Here is a 14,216-nt window from a genome sequence, read left to right on the forward strand (position 1 = left end):
GCTCAAATGTCTGGTGTAATTACCCTGATGTTATTTTTCTTCCCGTTGCTGCTGTACGGCCTGGGATCCAAAGTATCTTCTTGCTGTAGGAGCATCTCATATGGTGTTAGAGGAAGTAGCTTAGACAGGGATGTTCAAGGACAACAGCTCTGCTGCTGCTGACACCAGACTACAGGAACTAACAGATAAGCTGGGCTGATGCCAGCATGGCCTGGCCATACTCATTTCCCCTCCTCATCGTCCTCTGGATGGGTGTTTCCCACAAAAAAAATTATCTTCTTACTCAGTGCTATTTCTGACAGTCTGAGCTATGCTTTAAATACCAGCCCAACCACTAGCATGGCTCCTACCTGACAAAATCTAGATTCTGGTAGGGAAGGGAAAAAAACCCCAAAAAACAACAACAAAAAAATCTTTACAATAATAGTTCTGTCTATGCTTAACTCTGTAGGCAAGCAAGCTGCGTAAAGCTTCATCATCTCGTCTGAAAAAGAGATGAGTAGCTTCCTATTTCCAGTAGCCAGCATTAGTGGCATGTTATTCACGTTTGGTCTACATTAACACACAGGAGTGCATCATTTCAGCCTTTTTAATGAGCACAGAATCCACTAACGGAAAGCTTACCATCCGATCGTAACAAAACCCAGCAAGGAGAGCTCGGCTTTAGCAGCACGTGCCAAGGCTGGGGCGCGTAAAAGACCAAGAGACCTATGGCCATGGCCAATATCACACCCCCGAGGAGCGGCAGCAGGATCTGATCTGGCTCGCGAGGGCTTTGTCACAGGCAAAGTAGGTCCGTGGCCATTCTGTTGTCCCAAATATTTGATACGCAAGGCTAAAAGCTGCTTTACGTGTGCGTACACTCAGCTCTTTCCAGCTATCTGGCTACCCTTCGTCAAGCTTCGTACAGGCGACACCTGAAGACCAAGTAAGCTTTGAGCAAATTTTGGTTCGGTTCTTGAGCCACAATGTGTCTTTGAACACACCCAACCTCAGGAAAAAAGGCAAGTTCGCTTAATTGAGCAACACTCGGCCTCCAAGCGGGGACCACACAAGTCTCAGCCCACGGAGCAGAAAGCAGCAGCCGAGGCTGCACAATTTCATCCGGACTTTAACTCCGCGTTTCAGCGTGATGGGCGTTTCTGCTTCCACCGTAACGCAACATTCCAGTTCAATGAAAAACACACAGCCAGCCCCAGAAAGAAGCAGCCGCTGCCGCAAACACCACCATTAACCAGTTACACAACAGAGCTAAGAAAACAAAGCATTTCCTCACACCCTCCCCACCTTCTTCCACCCTCCTGGCTTGGCAGTCCTGAGACCCAGGTCTGTTCTTAACACCCCCCCCATGGCATCTGCTGCTTTTGTTTTCTTGCCGCCACGCCAACCTTTGTTTTAATTCGTCCCAAACGGAACAAATGCCGAAGTTTCAGGCGAAGTTGGGCTAGCTGGAAAGAAGACATTTACATAATAAAATCTTAACAGCTGTTCTGCCAGTCTCTGTCTGGAATCCTGCCCAGCGGAAATGAACGACTCCTCAAGAGGCCAACCCAGGGGATTTAAAGGCAGATGTAAATTATCACGGCCAAATCAAGCCACGGGTGGTGTTAACATGTTTCACACACTTGGAGCAAGGCACAGATTTGCTTAGGGAAGCAGTCAGTGCCAGACAGGAGCCTAAAGACTTAAAAAGCTTGAGCTTCCTTTGGGTCTCCAATTAACTCTTTCTTACATGAGCAAACTCCACTTAACCCAAAAAACCCCACCTGATTCGAGGCAGTAACACTTATTTGCTCTTCAAACAAGAATACAGCGGATTTTGAGGCTTGCTCTTAACTAATGACATGCAGCAGAAAAAAAAAAAATCCTAGTGCAGAGAAATTAGGCTGTCATTCATCTTTTCATCTGATAAGTCTATATAAAATATGAGAAAAACCCTCACCTTTGTGTTCGCTGCAATCCAGTTGGAAGTTTCACTGTCATCATCACACTTCTTAATCCATTTCTTTAACCACTGTTAGAAAAATGAAAAAAAGAAGAGAGTTACATTTAACTAGAGGAACTGTAAATGTTCCTTACATTAAGGTAAGGTACACACAACCACACGGGAATACAGGGAGGAGGTGCTGGCGCTGGAAAACAGCACAAACAGCAACGAATTTAGTTGCAGACATTTCCTGCGGCGCCATCCTGATCCAGCGAGCACCATCACTCGGCACAAACACTCCAGCAATGAGTTTGCAGTTCTCAAGTTCGACCAGCACAAACTTCATGCGGGACTCTCAAATATTACGGCCATCGTAACTGTGATCTGCAGCCAAAACCGCAGTCAGACCCTCTGGGATGCCTCGCTTTACATCAAACCGAGTTTTTCCTTGCAATGCCCAGACTGTCCACCTCACACCTTTTTTTAAACCTTCCCCTTTTAAACGTGGCTTTATCAAATGAACGCAAGTAACAAAAGCAAAAGCTTGTACGTGTCAGATAATAAACTGACCACATCTAGCCTGGAAAGACCAGCTAAACCTTTGCCGAGGCTTCCCTCCTCTCTTCCCAGGGAGGTTTTTTTTGCATTCGTCACTAGGAAGGCAGACTGCTCTGTCCCCAGGATATGAAACCCGGCTGCCCACGAGCTCTGCACAGGCCACAGAATCCTGGGCTTGATTACAGCTTCTGACACCTTCATGAAAAAAAAAAAACCCAGCCCAGTTCCAGCACTCACTGTGGCAGCAGGTCCCAGGACCAAGTTAATTCCCTTCAGTACACCAAATCACAAGCCCGCTGAAGCACCGAACCCCTACAGAAACACCTGGGACAGGAATGCTTCTTGTTGAGTGAAGCGGTCCCTCCGGAAGCACTTTCATTCCTCTTCAGAAGGTCAGAGCTCTAACAGCCGCCTCCTCCTCCAGACACTTCCCCATCTGGCTGACCACTGGTCCTTCAAAGTCAAACTTTGAAGCATCCTAAAGACATCCAGGATGATTTTGCTGATCCATCTCATGCTATGATCTGAACAGGTGAACTACTACGCTTCTTGATGTGAACAGCCACAGAGCTTGTGCTTCGTTTCTACGTCTTGCACATAAATCAACGTTAAACTTTTCAAAGGCATGCATTTAGAAGAGAACTTTGATATGCTCACCTTGCATTTAACAGGATCATGCCAGTTTTCACCGCAGTTAAAGCTGTAAGTGAAAGAAAGGGGAAAACAAGCAAATAGGCCAGATGATTATAATTTTATTTAACTAGGTTAACGCCATGCAAGTTTTCTTCTGGGCTGTTCTGCTGAAAGACCAAAGTCAGTCCTAATGAAACATTATACATGTCAAAAAAACCCCGCCCAACCCTCAAATCCCTCGATGACCATTTCAGAGTGGTATTTATCTCAATAAGTTCTGATTCTCTACAGTGCCCGCAGCCAAGAACCTAATCTGAAACCCATCTCTCAGCAGAAGCAGATCCCTCTCCATCTCAAAGGAGGCCCAAGACACAGAGAGCAACAACTACTTTGCAACCAGCTGTACCTAAATCCCGGCTTAATATTTGAAGCCCACCCCACGCTTCTCCCACCATCTAAACCACATCTCAATATAAAGATTTACAGAATACGTGCTAATGCACATCAAGGTGGTCAGTGAAAAGCAACATCAATGGCTTTTACTTGATTGTTCTTACCAAAACTGACGTCCACATTTGCAGCGAACGGGTTTAGCATCAGGATATTGGACTTTAACAACGTGGTGGCAATCTGGGGCAGGACACCATTTTAACAGTCGATTACACTACGAAATAAAGCAAAAAAAAAAAAAAAAACAAAACCAAAAACCCCTTTCAACCATGACCTTTGGTCACAATCCTCCCTGTTTTAACAACTTACATACTGGGCTCTACAGTGAATGTGAACGCGTACAACTGGGAAATTGGGACAGTGGGAAAAATCTTCCAAAGCACCCGTCCCTAGGTTTATTTTGATTTTGAAGTTGCAAAGCTGTTAGTATTTTGCTAGAAGCAATATTGTGGCTTTACCTCCAATGGTTTGCTATATCTCTAGGTCTTTCATCCTGCAGATTTTTTTCATGTTTTCCTACAACTATACCTGTAACTAAACGGGCTATAAAATAACCCCTGCAAAGCCTCTACCTTGTGCTTACACTCTATTAGAGACTATACAAACAAATCTGCTCCAGTTCTAAACAATCCTCGCTTCTCTGGTTCGGTACACATGTGAGAAAAATAACCTAGGAGCCATTAAAAATTTCAAATAAAAACTCACCTCTACAAAACTATTGGTTATTAAATGCTGGTACTTTAATTTAACCTTGGAATCTGTGATCAGACGCCTGCAGAAAGGGAAGAAACAGAAAAATTATTGGAGTAGAAAACTTATTTTTTTTCCATACGTAGCCAGTAACTTCAGACAAATTATTTTGATTCTTCCTTTTGTGCTTATACTTTTTTGTACTTACCTGTTCTTTATTTATTGTATTATATTACTAGGATATCTACAACTATTATATTTAACTTTTAACATTAGCTTCAGAATCATACGAAAGCTCCTATAATTCATGAGAACTGAACCTCTTGGTGTGGGGATTTTATTTAAAAAAAAAAAACAAACCCAAACACTTTCCTGAAGAATGCAGAAACAAACAATTTAATTAATTTAAATTAAACGCGCACATTTTGTGGTGAACCCTTTTAAAAACTTGCACAGTTAATAACTTGTGTAGACTTAATGTTATCTGGGTTTCAATGGAACGCTACAGCTTCGGTTGAAATGTTAACGTGGTTTTAATCTATTTACCGTAAAAACAAAGTTGATTTAAATCCAACATCATAGAGGGTGTCCACAACATCGACTTTAATTTTTAGTTAAGTCAGTTGGCTCGGAAGCAAGAAAGCAGAAGAAAACTAGACAGAGAGGAATCCTTTACAATCCTTTAAAAGCAGAGCGACCACTTTTCCCCTGGACACACCGACCCAGCTGGCATTTGCAGATTGTCCACCCTAGATGCATTCTAAATAATTTAATTATCTATTGCTGAACACTTCTATGTACATCTTTCAGTTATGACCAAAGTGTCTTCTCTGTGTCTGTATATATATAAAGCTAGACTAATACGCGCTTTGCGGTATTTCTGTTTTAAATCAACTGTGGAATATAGCTTTATACAGGCCATAACTCATATAAATATTGAAATTAATAGATTATCCATTTCAGGGTGCAGCCAAAAATCAAGCTTACTCCTGCGTGTTATCGTGCCAACATTCGTTAAAGAACAGCGCATGTGACGATGCGATGTTGCATAAATCCTAGCCCTTAGCAGTCTGGTGAGCTCCTCACCAAACGACATGCTGGTTATTACCTAAACATAGCACGTGGCAGCCAAATTCCCAGTGCTAAAATAAAACAAATCAGCTGACAAAGCATCTCATCAGGCCCACGTCCATGGCAAGCCTGCAATTTTGGAGTGAAACTTATTGAAGAATGAAAAAAACCAAACCTAACCAATTTGAAGTTATAACATGAATTATAAATCTCACTTTCTTACTCCACAGCCAAGCTTCTAGGCATTATAAATGTCACTTTGAAGATTTATTGTATTATATGTATATATCAGGAACTGGAATTTAAACGAAGAGGAATGCCATAGCTAACCAGAGCACGGGGAGGACGCAATCCACTGGTTTTGCTTACCAAACTGCCCACGATCACGTCACGTTAGCAGCCTCACCTACTCTGAGTTCCACAGCACCACTCAGGTCAAGACCTTCAAGAACTTTGCTCTGAATTGTATTGTCTTTTTGACAAATAAATAATAAATGAAACTATACAAGAGATGAAACCCATTCCTAGTGCCCATAAACCGTACTTTGGGGTACATTCCTCTGTGAGCCAAGATATAAAAGAAGCAACCTCACTGAAAAAGCCAGGTTGGAAAAGCAAACTGCTTGCAAAACAAAAAAAACCACCCTTATTCCTTCTGGCAAGTCAGTTCAGAACTACACAATCTCAAAAATTCATCCAAAGATGGCAGCAATCCTTTATCAGGCCATAAATTTTATGCTCTTGTTCCATTTTGATAATGCAAACTCCTCAAGGACACCAATCGGTGGGATTAGCACATCACGTGAGAGGTTCAAGACCTTCCCAAAGCAACTACTTCAAGATTTTACTACACTCTGACCTGACACAACAGCAACAGCATTTGCAATTACGCAAAAGAAGATTAAAAACGGAGCAGCACTCCATCGAACTTCCACATAGGAACCCAAAACCCACCTAATCCCATTGAGCGGGTTGATTCTCAGAGGTTACTACCAGACTGCTGCCACCCACGAGCAGCGGCCGTTACACACACCAGTAATAAAAGCAACTTGCCTTGCTTATTAATGAAATCAACATCTTTGCATGTAGGTTAAAGCAATTACCAGTGGCATTAGCAAGGGTGAACGAGGGATAGAAACAGATTACCTTCAAACTGGTTGAAGGTCTTGAAAGAGCTGAAAGGGACCCTTCTCTTCAACCTTCCTACTTAAGCTCAACAGAAACAAGGAAAATGGACAATAAGCTACGTCAATACTCACAAATCCAGGAAAGTCATCTGAATTGCTACATTTGGACCGGTATGGAGATAATTCAACTTGCAAATGTGCTGCCCTGTCGAGGGCAAGTATTAAGAAGGGAGTAAATGACTGACGTGGTCCATCTACTCTGATTTTCTGATGGAAAACGCATGTGTCTATACATTACACAATAACCTTAGGTTGCTATAGCTTGGAAACCTAGAGCTGCAGGCTTTTTAAAAAGAAAAAGACCTAACGAAAAAAATTAAGGACATGGGATGGAGGTGCAGATTCCAGTTGGGATTACTTACATTTTTTATTCATGCCACATCATAAGATTGCTGCAGTTGTGCAGTTGTCCATCTTTGCTTTTAAAAGAAAGCATCAGGCTTTTGCAAAAAAAAAAAAAGTGCAAAAAAAAAAAAGCACCTCCCTCCCCCAAACATTGTAATATCAAGGAAAGGTGGGGTTTTACCCCCACAAACCTTCATAGTTTTATTTGGACCAAGAGAACTTGTTTGCTTTACCACCTAGATGCCATTTTACTATCACAGGCCCCGCATATCTACGCCATTTCTAGGCAAGGGAGAATCTCACAGCACATGGCGTGAGCTGAAGACCACAAATTCACCCCAGTGTCACGGGTTTCTGTGCTATAAAGGCATGAAGTGAAACATAAGGACAGTCAGACCTACTACTAATATCAACAAGTCATAGCAACAAAAGCTAGCGCTGCACTCCTCTTCTTCCATCTTTTCCTTGCTACTGCTACCACCACGGCCCTCAACGATTTCAGCTCGTCTACTTTACACGCACTATTTGAACAGCCTATTTCAACTGTTGCAATCAAGAAACCACTCAAAAATTTCCTGCTGAGAGTGTACAACACCACAAGTTCAGTTCAGACTCCAGTAAACAAAACTCTCAATCAAGTCCCTCGAGATACTACGCCAACTTCAGTTGTTTCCACCCACCAAACTCTACAAACCAGCCCTCAACAGGACATGAAAACGTTTCAGCTACTTCCACTTCTAGCCAGCCTACACTTCATGACTAACATAGAGCCACTAATGCAGAGGGATATGGGAAATCACTAGTCTGAAAGCAACTGATATAAAACCCAGCAAATTAATATCAATGAGTGAGTCAGACTTCAGGAAGGAAGGAAGAAGGTAGCAGAGAATGAGCTTCCATTTAGAGGCTTTTTAGCATGAAGAATTAAAGTGAACTTAATCAAGGTTCAGAATTATGAAGGATGTTACTCATGCAATAACATCACCCAATATAAAAGAGAAGGAAGCTCATGGAATTCACTGCTCCACAACGTACGAGCAGTCATCCTACAGCTGGACAACTTAATAAGCAAAGTGACACAGGTTGACATACCAGCTTAACCCAATCTTATGTTTGAGGGTCAACCGCTTCCTATCAGAGGGCATAAAACACGACCTACATCAGACTGCACACAGGACTTCTTTCGTCTGACTCATGTATTAACTATAACTATAGAACTTGGTGAACCAGTGGGTTGACATAGGTAGGAAGTCCTAAATTCCTACGTAAATCAAAGGAAATAAAATGCACAAAGCAGTTAAACAGGGTTTGGAAAGACTGCCCGGTGTTTATTCTGCTGTCATGCTGACCAAATTGGTCAAGGAGTCTTTCCTCCAAGTACTGCGGTGTCGGTTTTTCAGAGCTAACCAGGAAGTCGAGAAACGTACTGGTATCAAAACGAACAGTTTAAGACCAACCTCTCTGCTGCCTTAAAGCCTCTATGCGGGTGGGGTTTTTTTAAGCCAGTATGTTTGGATAGCACATGAGTAACAAAATGGAAGAAGAGAGGAAAGCCAAGAGGTAGCAAGTCATCATACTTACATAACTGTATTGTCATCGACTAAGATATCACAGCCATGAGCAGGGCATGAAATGGTCTGGAAAAAAACAAAACCCAAAACCAAAAAGGTCATAAGAGGAACAGTGTTTATCCTATTTTTGCATCACAAAGAATTCCAAGGCAACAGACTTCACTACAATCCTTAGTAAAAATAGTACATTGGCTCTATCATCACACCCCAGATGTACCACTGTGCACAGCACGATTCCTCCCACCCAGAGCAAAGACACCTGCACTAACTCCGTGTCCCTCCCTCCAGCTTCACTCGTGGCAAAGACTGCAGCCCCCAAAGCTTTGGGGCTTGAGTTTTCTTTGTTGGTCTTTTAGTTGGTTTTGGTGGTTTTTTTAAACTCCAGTGGGACAGAATTCTCCCCTTTTCTTTCCCCTTCCTGTCCAATACACAGAATTCCAGAAATAAGTCATGAGGTAGGTGAGCTGACATTTTACCTGTCCCATGCCTTCCTCCATTATTTTGGTAGTTAAATATTCACTCCAGCACTGCATACAGAACTTGTGTCCACACTCTAGGCCAGTAAAGTACTGCAAAGACAAAGAACACAATACATGGGATCATTTTATTCCACGGATTCTCTCCATCGTTTCACCCTTCCCGGTGCTGTGCAGTTTATCACATCTCATCCCCCACACAAAACTTGAGACACTACTATTTATTTTTGCATCACCACCACTACAGAATGTTGCCACTGCAGCTTTAGTCATGCTTTCAAAGCCAGACTTTAATGCTCAACCTCAGCAGCAAGGAAAGGCGGGGCCGACGTTTCCATCCTGCTACCCATTTAAACTGATCCTTGCTTTAGGAGTAAATACACAGCTCTCCCTTGGTTTACTCTCGCAAATGAGTAAAATAAATGCAACACCACTAAACAGGTCACGGTTATAAGATGATACGGAGACTACTTTCCTCCCATTTTTTCCACTGGGCTTGCAATCACATGTGGGTGCTGCCCACTGACCTTTGCCAGTGCAAAGGCACTAATGTAGCTCCCTCTTGTAGAGGAAACAGTAAGTGCTCAGCGAGCAGTCTGCATTACTGGGTGAGCACTACGCAACAGAAATAAAAAGAATTGTGGGCACTTACGCTTTTAACGCGTCTGCATAAAGTTTGCCAACTTGCTTGGTAAACTTCTCCCTGAAACCCAGACGCTCATCAGAGACTAAAGACACTAATTGGCAGGTGTAAATTACTAAATAAAATTCAATAATGATTAGCTGTAGCAGACAGCAACAAGGACAACTTCACCTGCGTATGCATCATCTACACAGAGTATGTCATGATACAATCTGGGATTGAATGGTTACACAAGAGGTGGGGAAGCAAACACTGCTGAGGAAAGACCGAAATTAAGTTATTTTTCTCAGGACATCTTAAAGTTATTTTATATCCAGAACCAGGGGCAAGGACAAATTATATTTAAAGCAGTTCACTCACACCACTGTGCAGGTTACTATGTGCTGGCTTAGCTTTTCCAACCATCTTATTCTCAGTCAATAAGGTAAACAAAGAGCTCCACCCTGAGATATCATCAACTTATATGAAACTCCACAAATGAAAGAAACCTGGTATCCTCTGTGCAACAGCCCAAAACAGCAGTAGGATGCTGTTAATTAAGAAAAGGAGAGAGTCCATTTTAAGAAAACAACGCTCTACCAAAAAAGCTTTCTTGACCATTAGAGACTTGCTATTACCACGACCACATCGCCTATTTTGTTCACCCAACACTGGTGTATTAGCTAGGTTACGCTCATCTTTGGATGCTACAGCACTTGCATTGCGCAGGGAAGGTGCTCGTCAGCATGTTCTTCCCACAGCCTCGCCATTCTGTGATTCACGCTCGTCTGGCACTCCTGCCATCAACAAGGGCACAGGTTGGAACCTGAGGCTTGGACTCGAATCTGACTGCCCTTCCCACAGCCCTGCCAGAGAGCACTTACCACCCACAGCAGCAAGAGCTGAGCGTCCGAGTGGTCAAAGTAAAAACCAAAAATACCCAGCCAAACCTTTCCTTTCTTTGGAACTAAAAAAAAAAGAAAAATCAAAAGTGGTGTCCTGTCAGCACCATGGCTCAAGGAGAGAAGAGGCAGATAGCTATAGGGCCAACAGACCAACTCCAAGACTGAAAAAAAGAGAAACCAAACCCACTTCCAGTTTTGGAACCATCACTGAGCCAGCTAACAAAGTATCTGATGCTCCACAGACAGCGGACGTCAACTGGAGATGCAGGGTTATGGTAAAAAAGCCCCAACATCTGTAACTTTTGGGATGCCAACAGCACACAAACAGCCTGAAGATGACACTGATTTTTCCCAGAATTACAGCTTCTCCACATGTGATGGGAAGCAAACACGGATGAGGGGATCATCCCCAAATGAACCTAAATACTCCCGCAGCAAGCACACACAAGGAAGCACTACAGAACACAGGTAAGCACACATCTTCACTTAAGACTCATTTCGGTTCTTTCAGGCAGTGAAAAAGTTTGATAAATGCCCACGTAAAAGGCAGCCACCACACTTCCTCTTGGGCTGCAAAGAATTCAGAGTATCTTTCAACTCATTTCTTTACTTTGAGGGAGTTCCCAATTATTTTTGGCTAAGCTGACGGCAGATGTCAAGGGAGCAAGCAAAAAGGCCAACATAAAACCACCAAGCGTAAAGGGTAACTGACTTCTGAAAAAGCACATTATCGCAGGGGACAGCTCTCCTTTCACCCCATCTACACCCACCTACTTTTCTTGCGACGTCGGGTGCTAGCAGCAGCGTGCTGCCATTCAATACCTGTCCCTGCTCTAAGTCACCTGTGTATCCTCAGAACAAACAGTTTGGACAAAAGCACGATGTTTCTCCAACACCCTTGCCCCAGCAGCCTTCCTCTCAAGCGGGACCTGAAGGGTGAGATGCAAGAGAGGAGGTGGGCAAAGTCCTCCCGTGTCCTGTCTTCACCGGTAAGGTTTTCACCTGAAATAACTACTGACACAGGTTCAGGGGGACCCAGAGGAACTAAAATAAAAACAAAAGCTGATAGCTGCAAGAAGATTTAAAAGCTGAGATTGTAGGTTAGGTATTTAACATAACTTAGCCTAGAATTTATAATTCACATTGACCAAAACAGCTTCAAAACAGATTTCAAACCAGATGGCTTACGGTCACCAAAGATACCGAGACACGACAGCCTTTTAAAGAAGAAATCATAAATATTAGCTTTCCTATATGCTCCAACTTTTATGTATGGCAAAGAACCAGAGAGGTTCCCCTCTGCTGTCTCTTGACTTAAATCGGCACTAACAATGTAGAGATGCCTCTGCTCACTTGCAACATCTCACTGCTCCAGGTAAGAAACCGCTCTTCTAATAACTTGGCCACTACTATTTTTTTATGTGCTAGTCAATCTACAAAACCAAGAAGTATTATTGTGCTTTGTGCAGTTCTTTCCAGTAGCCAGAAAGCTGCTTCCCAGGCAGCACGTGTGTCCCCAGCCTCTCAGTTGGGAGTGCTGGGCATATCCTTCCCACCCAACACAGCAACTGCATTAAAAAGCAAGAAAAAAATACGTTAAAACCATGAAACCTCAATTTGAAGTTTCCAAGCGGATCTTTTCTGGAGATAAAAATCAAAATTATTTCCTTACTACCCAACATGGAAAGTCTGCAGCGATTAAGCAGCAGGAGTTTAGCATAAGGTAGAGGGCAAATTTCTCAAACTTGTCTTTGTTTTTCAAAGCACTTCTTCATACAAAGCAAGCAACGATTGTCCTTTGCAGCTATTCTCTAAAAAGGAAGTCAGTGCACGCGAGGCTTAAAAGGAGATGGACGAGGTCTTGTGGTTACTGGCTCAAGAGCAATAAGTGATCTTAACGCAGAGAATCTCAGCTGCCTGAAACCGGGCTCTGCTCTGCCCTGCCTGCTCCGGAGCGAGGAAGAGGCCTGCAGTCAGCCTACAGCAGCGAGGCTACTTTATCCAAGGCTACTCCTAAAACCCAAAGCTCGTAATGTTTCCATTCTTGCTGAAAAGCAAGCTCGTAAAACACACGCAGAGCAAGAGCAGAAACCTTACGTAAAGGCTGCTTTGCTCTTTAAAGGTCAAGCAGACCTTACGGTGTTTTGGAGGGTCAGGACAGCTCCACCAGGAACGGGAAATTCCAACAAAGGAAGAACTCCTCACGTATCTCAGCACCCTGCCTTTTGGCAAAGCCACTGATGGGCTCTCATGTTTCAGCTTTTCCACTAATCTCGTTTTCTTCCCGCATCTCCCATCATCATTGATCAGTCTATCGGAGAGTTTAGTATTTGTCAACAGCTACCAAAAAAAAGAAGCGCCATCACCAACCTTACTACAAACCAGAAGACTAATTTAGAGTCCCAGCAGGCATTTCTACCCTAATCTTCTCCGATTAAAAAAGTATTGCACAAACATAATAAAGAACCAAAGATATCCACACCTGTTGTGTTCTCTGAACAGCACAACTTTATTTTACTCCTAGTCCTACTTAGTTTTATTCTAAGCTAACTTGACTGGTTTGCATCATTATTTACTACTTTTATAAGCTGCTTCCTGTCTTGTCATTCTATTTAAATAAATCCCTTTGCACATCGTGCTTTCCCCATATTTTTTTCGTTATGTACCGTTTATTTGCATGTCTGAATTGATACCTGACCTTTGTAAAAGAGAAAGAATCACTTCATCTACTGCTTGCTTTTTTCTGAAGAACTTTACTACGCTGCTCCCCAGACACAAGCATCCTCAAAGATTTTTGCAGAAGGGATAATCATTTCATTGGAAATACAATCCCATTTCGGGTAAACTAATACTGTTTGAGGTTTGCTTTAAAAAAAAAAAAAGTTTGTGAAACCAGACAGTAAGAATTAAAGAGAACTCATAAAGCATGACATCATTCTGCGGTTGCCCACCGCATCACTTGGATCGAGCTGCAGCACGCAAAACATAAGGTTTAGTGCATTAAGAAACAATCTTGAACACTTTTTTTTTTTAATGCACCTACTACAGATTAGGAGATTCAATGAAAAAAATGAAATCTCCGTTTCGTTTCAAAGGCTTTTTTTAAAAAAATACAGACTTCTGCTCAAAACATCACGTTTCAGATAGCAAAGTTTGGGGAGTAACTGGTCAGATCCCACCTTGGCTGCCAGGTACTCACCGAGTTTGGGTAGTTCAGATAGCAGATCTGACAAGGCATATCCTGGGCTGACGACCTCGTGTTCATCTGGCGCGTTCGAGACTTTTTACTTGGATTAATTACATGACACTCTGCAAAGAGCTTCTCCAAGTTGCCATCGAAGTACCTGCATCACACACACGAGAGAATGAAAATTTAACTACCTTCCCTGCAAGTCATTTTTCAAATTCAGTTTGGGAGTTAAATGTACAAAGTTGGCTTTAATACTTCAAAAAGCTCACACGCCCACTACTTTTAACAAACTCTTCTACTAAACAAACACAACACGACTCTGACCATAAAAGTGAATATTGCACAACTCCATTTCAGAGATTTGGGCTTGAATTGCCCGCTTCTAAAAATTCAGGTACATTCTTCAGCTGTATTTCAAGTAATTCATGATTTTCCACACTGATTCCTTTGCATTAAAGCTCCAGGACAGAAAACCGAAGCAAGAACGTCATACTTCACAGTCCAGGCATCAGGACACTTTCCTAAAGCACAGGTTTGATGCCCCCACGTTTAATTCCCTTTTCAACTTAAGCCTTCCATTTTTCCCTAATG

At 42.6% G+C, this 14,216-nt stretch overlaps 1 protein-coding gene across 5 annotated transcripts in view; it reads right to left on the bottom strand.

Moving 5' to 3' along the window:
- The window catches only part of ARIH1 (ariadne RBR E3 ubiquitin protein ligase 1), a 58,954-nt gene that overhangs the window by 12,165 nt on the left and 32,573 nt on the right, over positions 1 to 14,216 (bottom strand). For 3 of the 5 annotated variants that reach the window (XM_075764891.1, XM_075764893.1, XM_075764894.1), the window contains exons 3-10: positions 13,635 to 13,779; positions 9,561 to 9,611; positions 8,909 to 9,001; positions 8,443 to 8,498; positions 4,274 to 4,340; positions 3,676 to 3,782; positions 3,143 to 3,185; positions 1,943 to 2,014 (exon numbers count right to left, since the gene is read on the bottom strand). In XM_075764891.1, the coding sequence (XP_075621006.1) occupies positions 1,943 to 2,014; positions 3,143 to 3,185; positions 3,676 to 3,782; positions 4,274 to 4,340; positions 8,443 to 8,498; positions 8,909 to 9,001; positions 9,561 to 9,611; positions 13,635 to 13,779 (634 nt within the window). The remainder of the gene's footprint in view (positions 1 to 1,942; positions 2,015 to 3,142; positions 3,186 to 3,675; positions 3,783 to 4,273; positions 4,341 to 8,442; positions 8,499 to 8,908; positions 9,002 to 9,560; positions 9,612 to 13,634; positions 13,780 to 14,216) is intronic. The other 2 variants (XM_075764892.1, XM_075764895.1) reach the window with 1 other exon arrangement.

Source organism: Balearica regulorum, chromosome 12 (genome assembly GCF_011004875.1).
Source record: "Balearica regulorum gibbericeps isolate bBalReg1 chromosome 12, bBalReg1.pri, whole genome shotgun sequence".
In the NCBI taxonomy this organism is placed as follows: Eukaryota; Metazoa; Chordata; class Aves; order Gruiformes; family Gruidae; genus Balearica; species Balearica regulorum.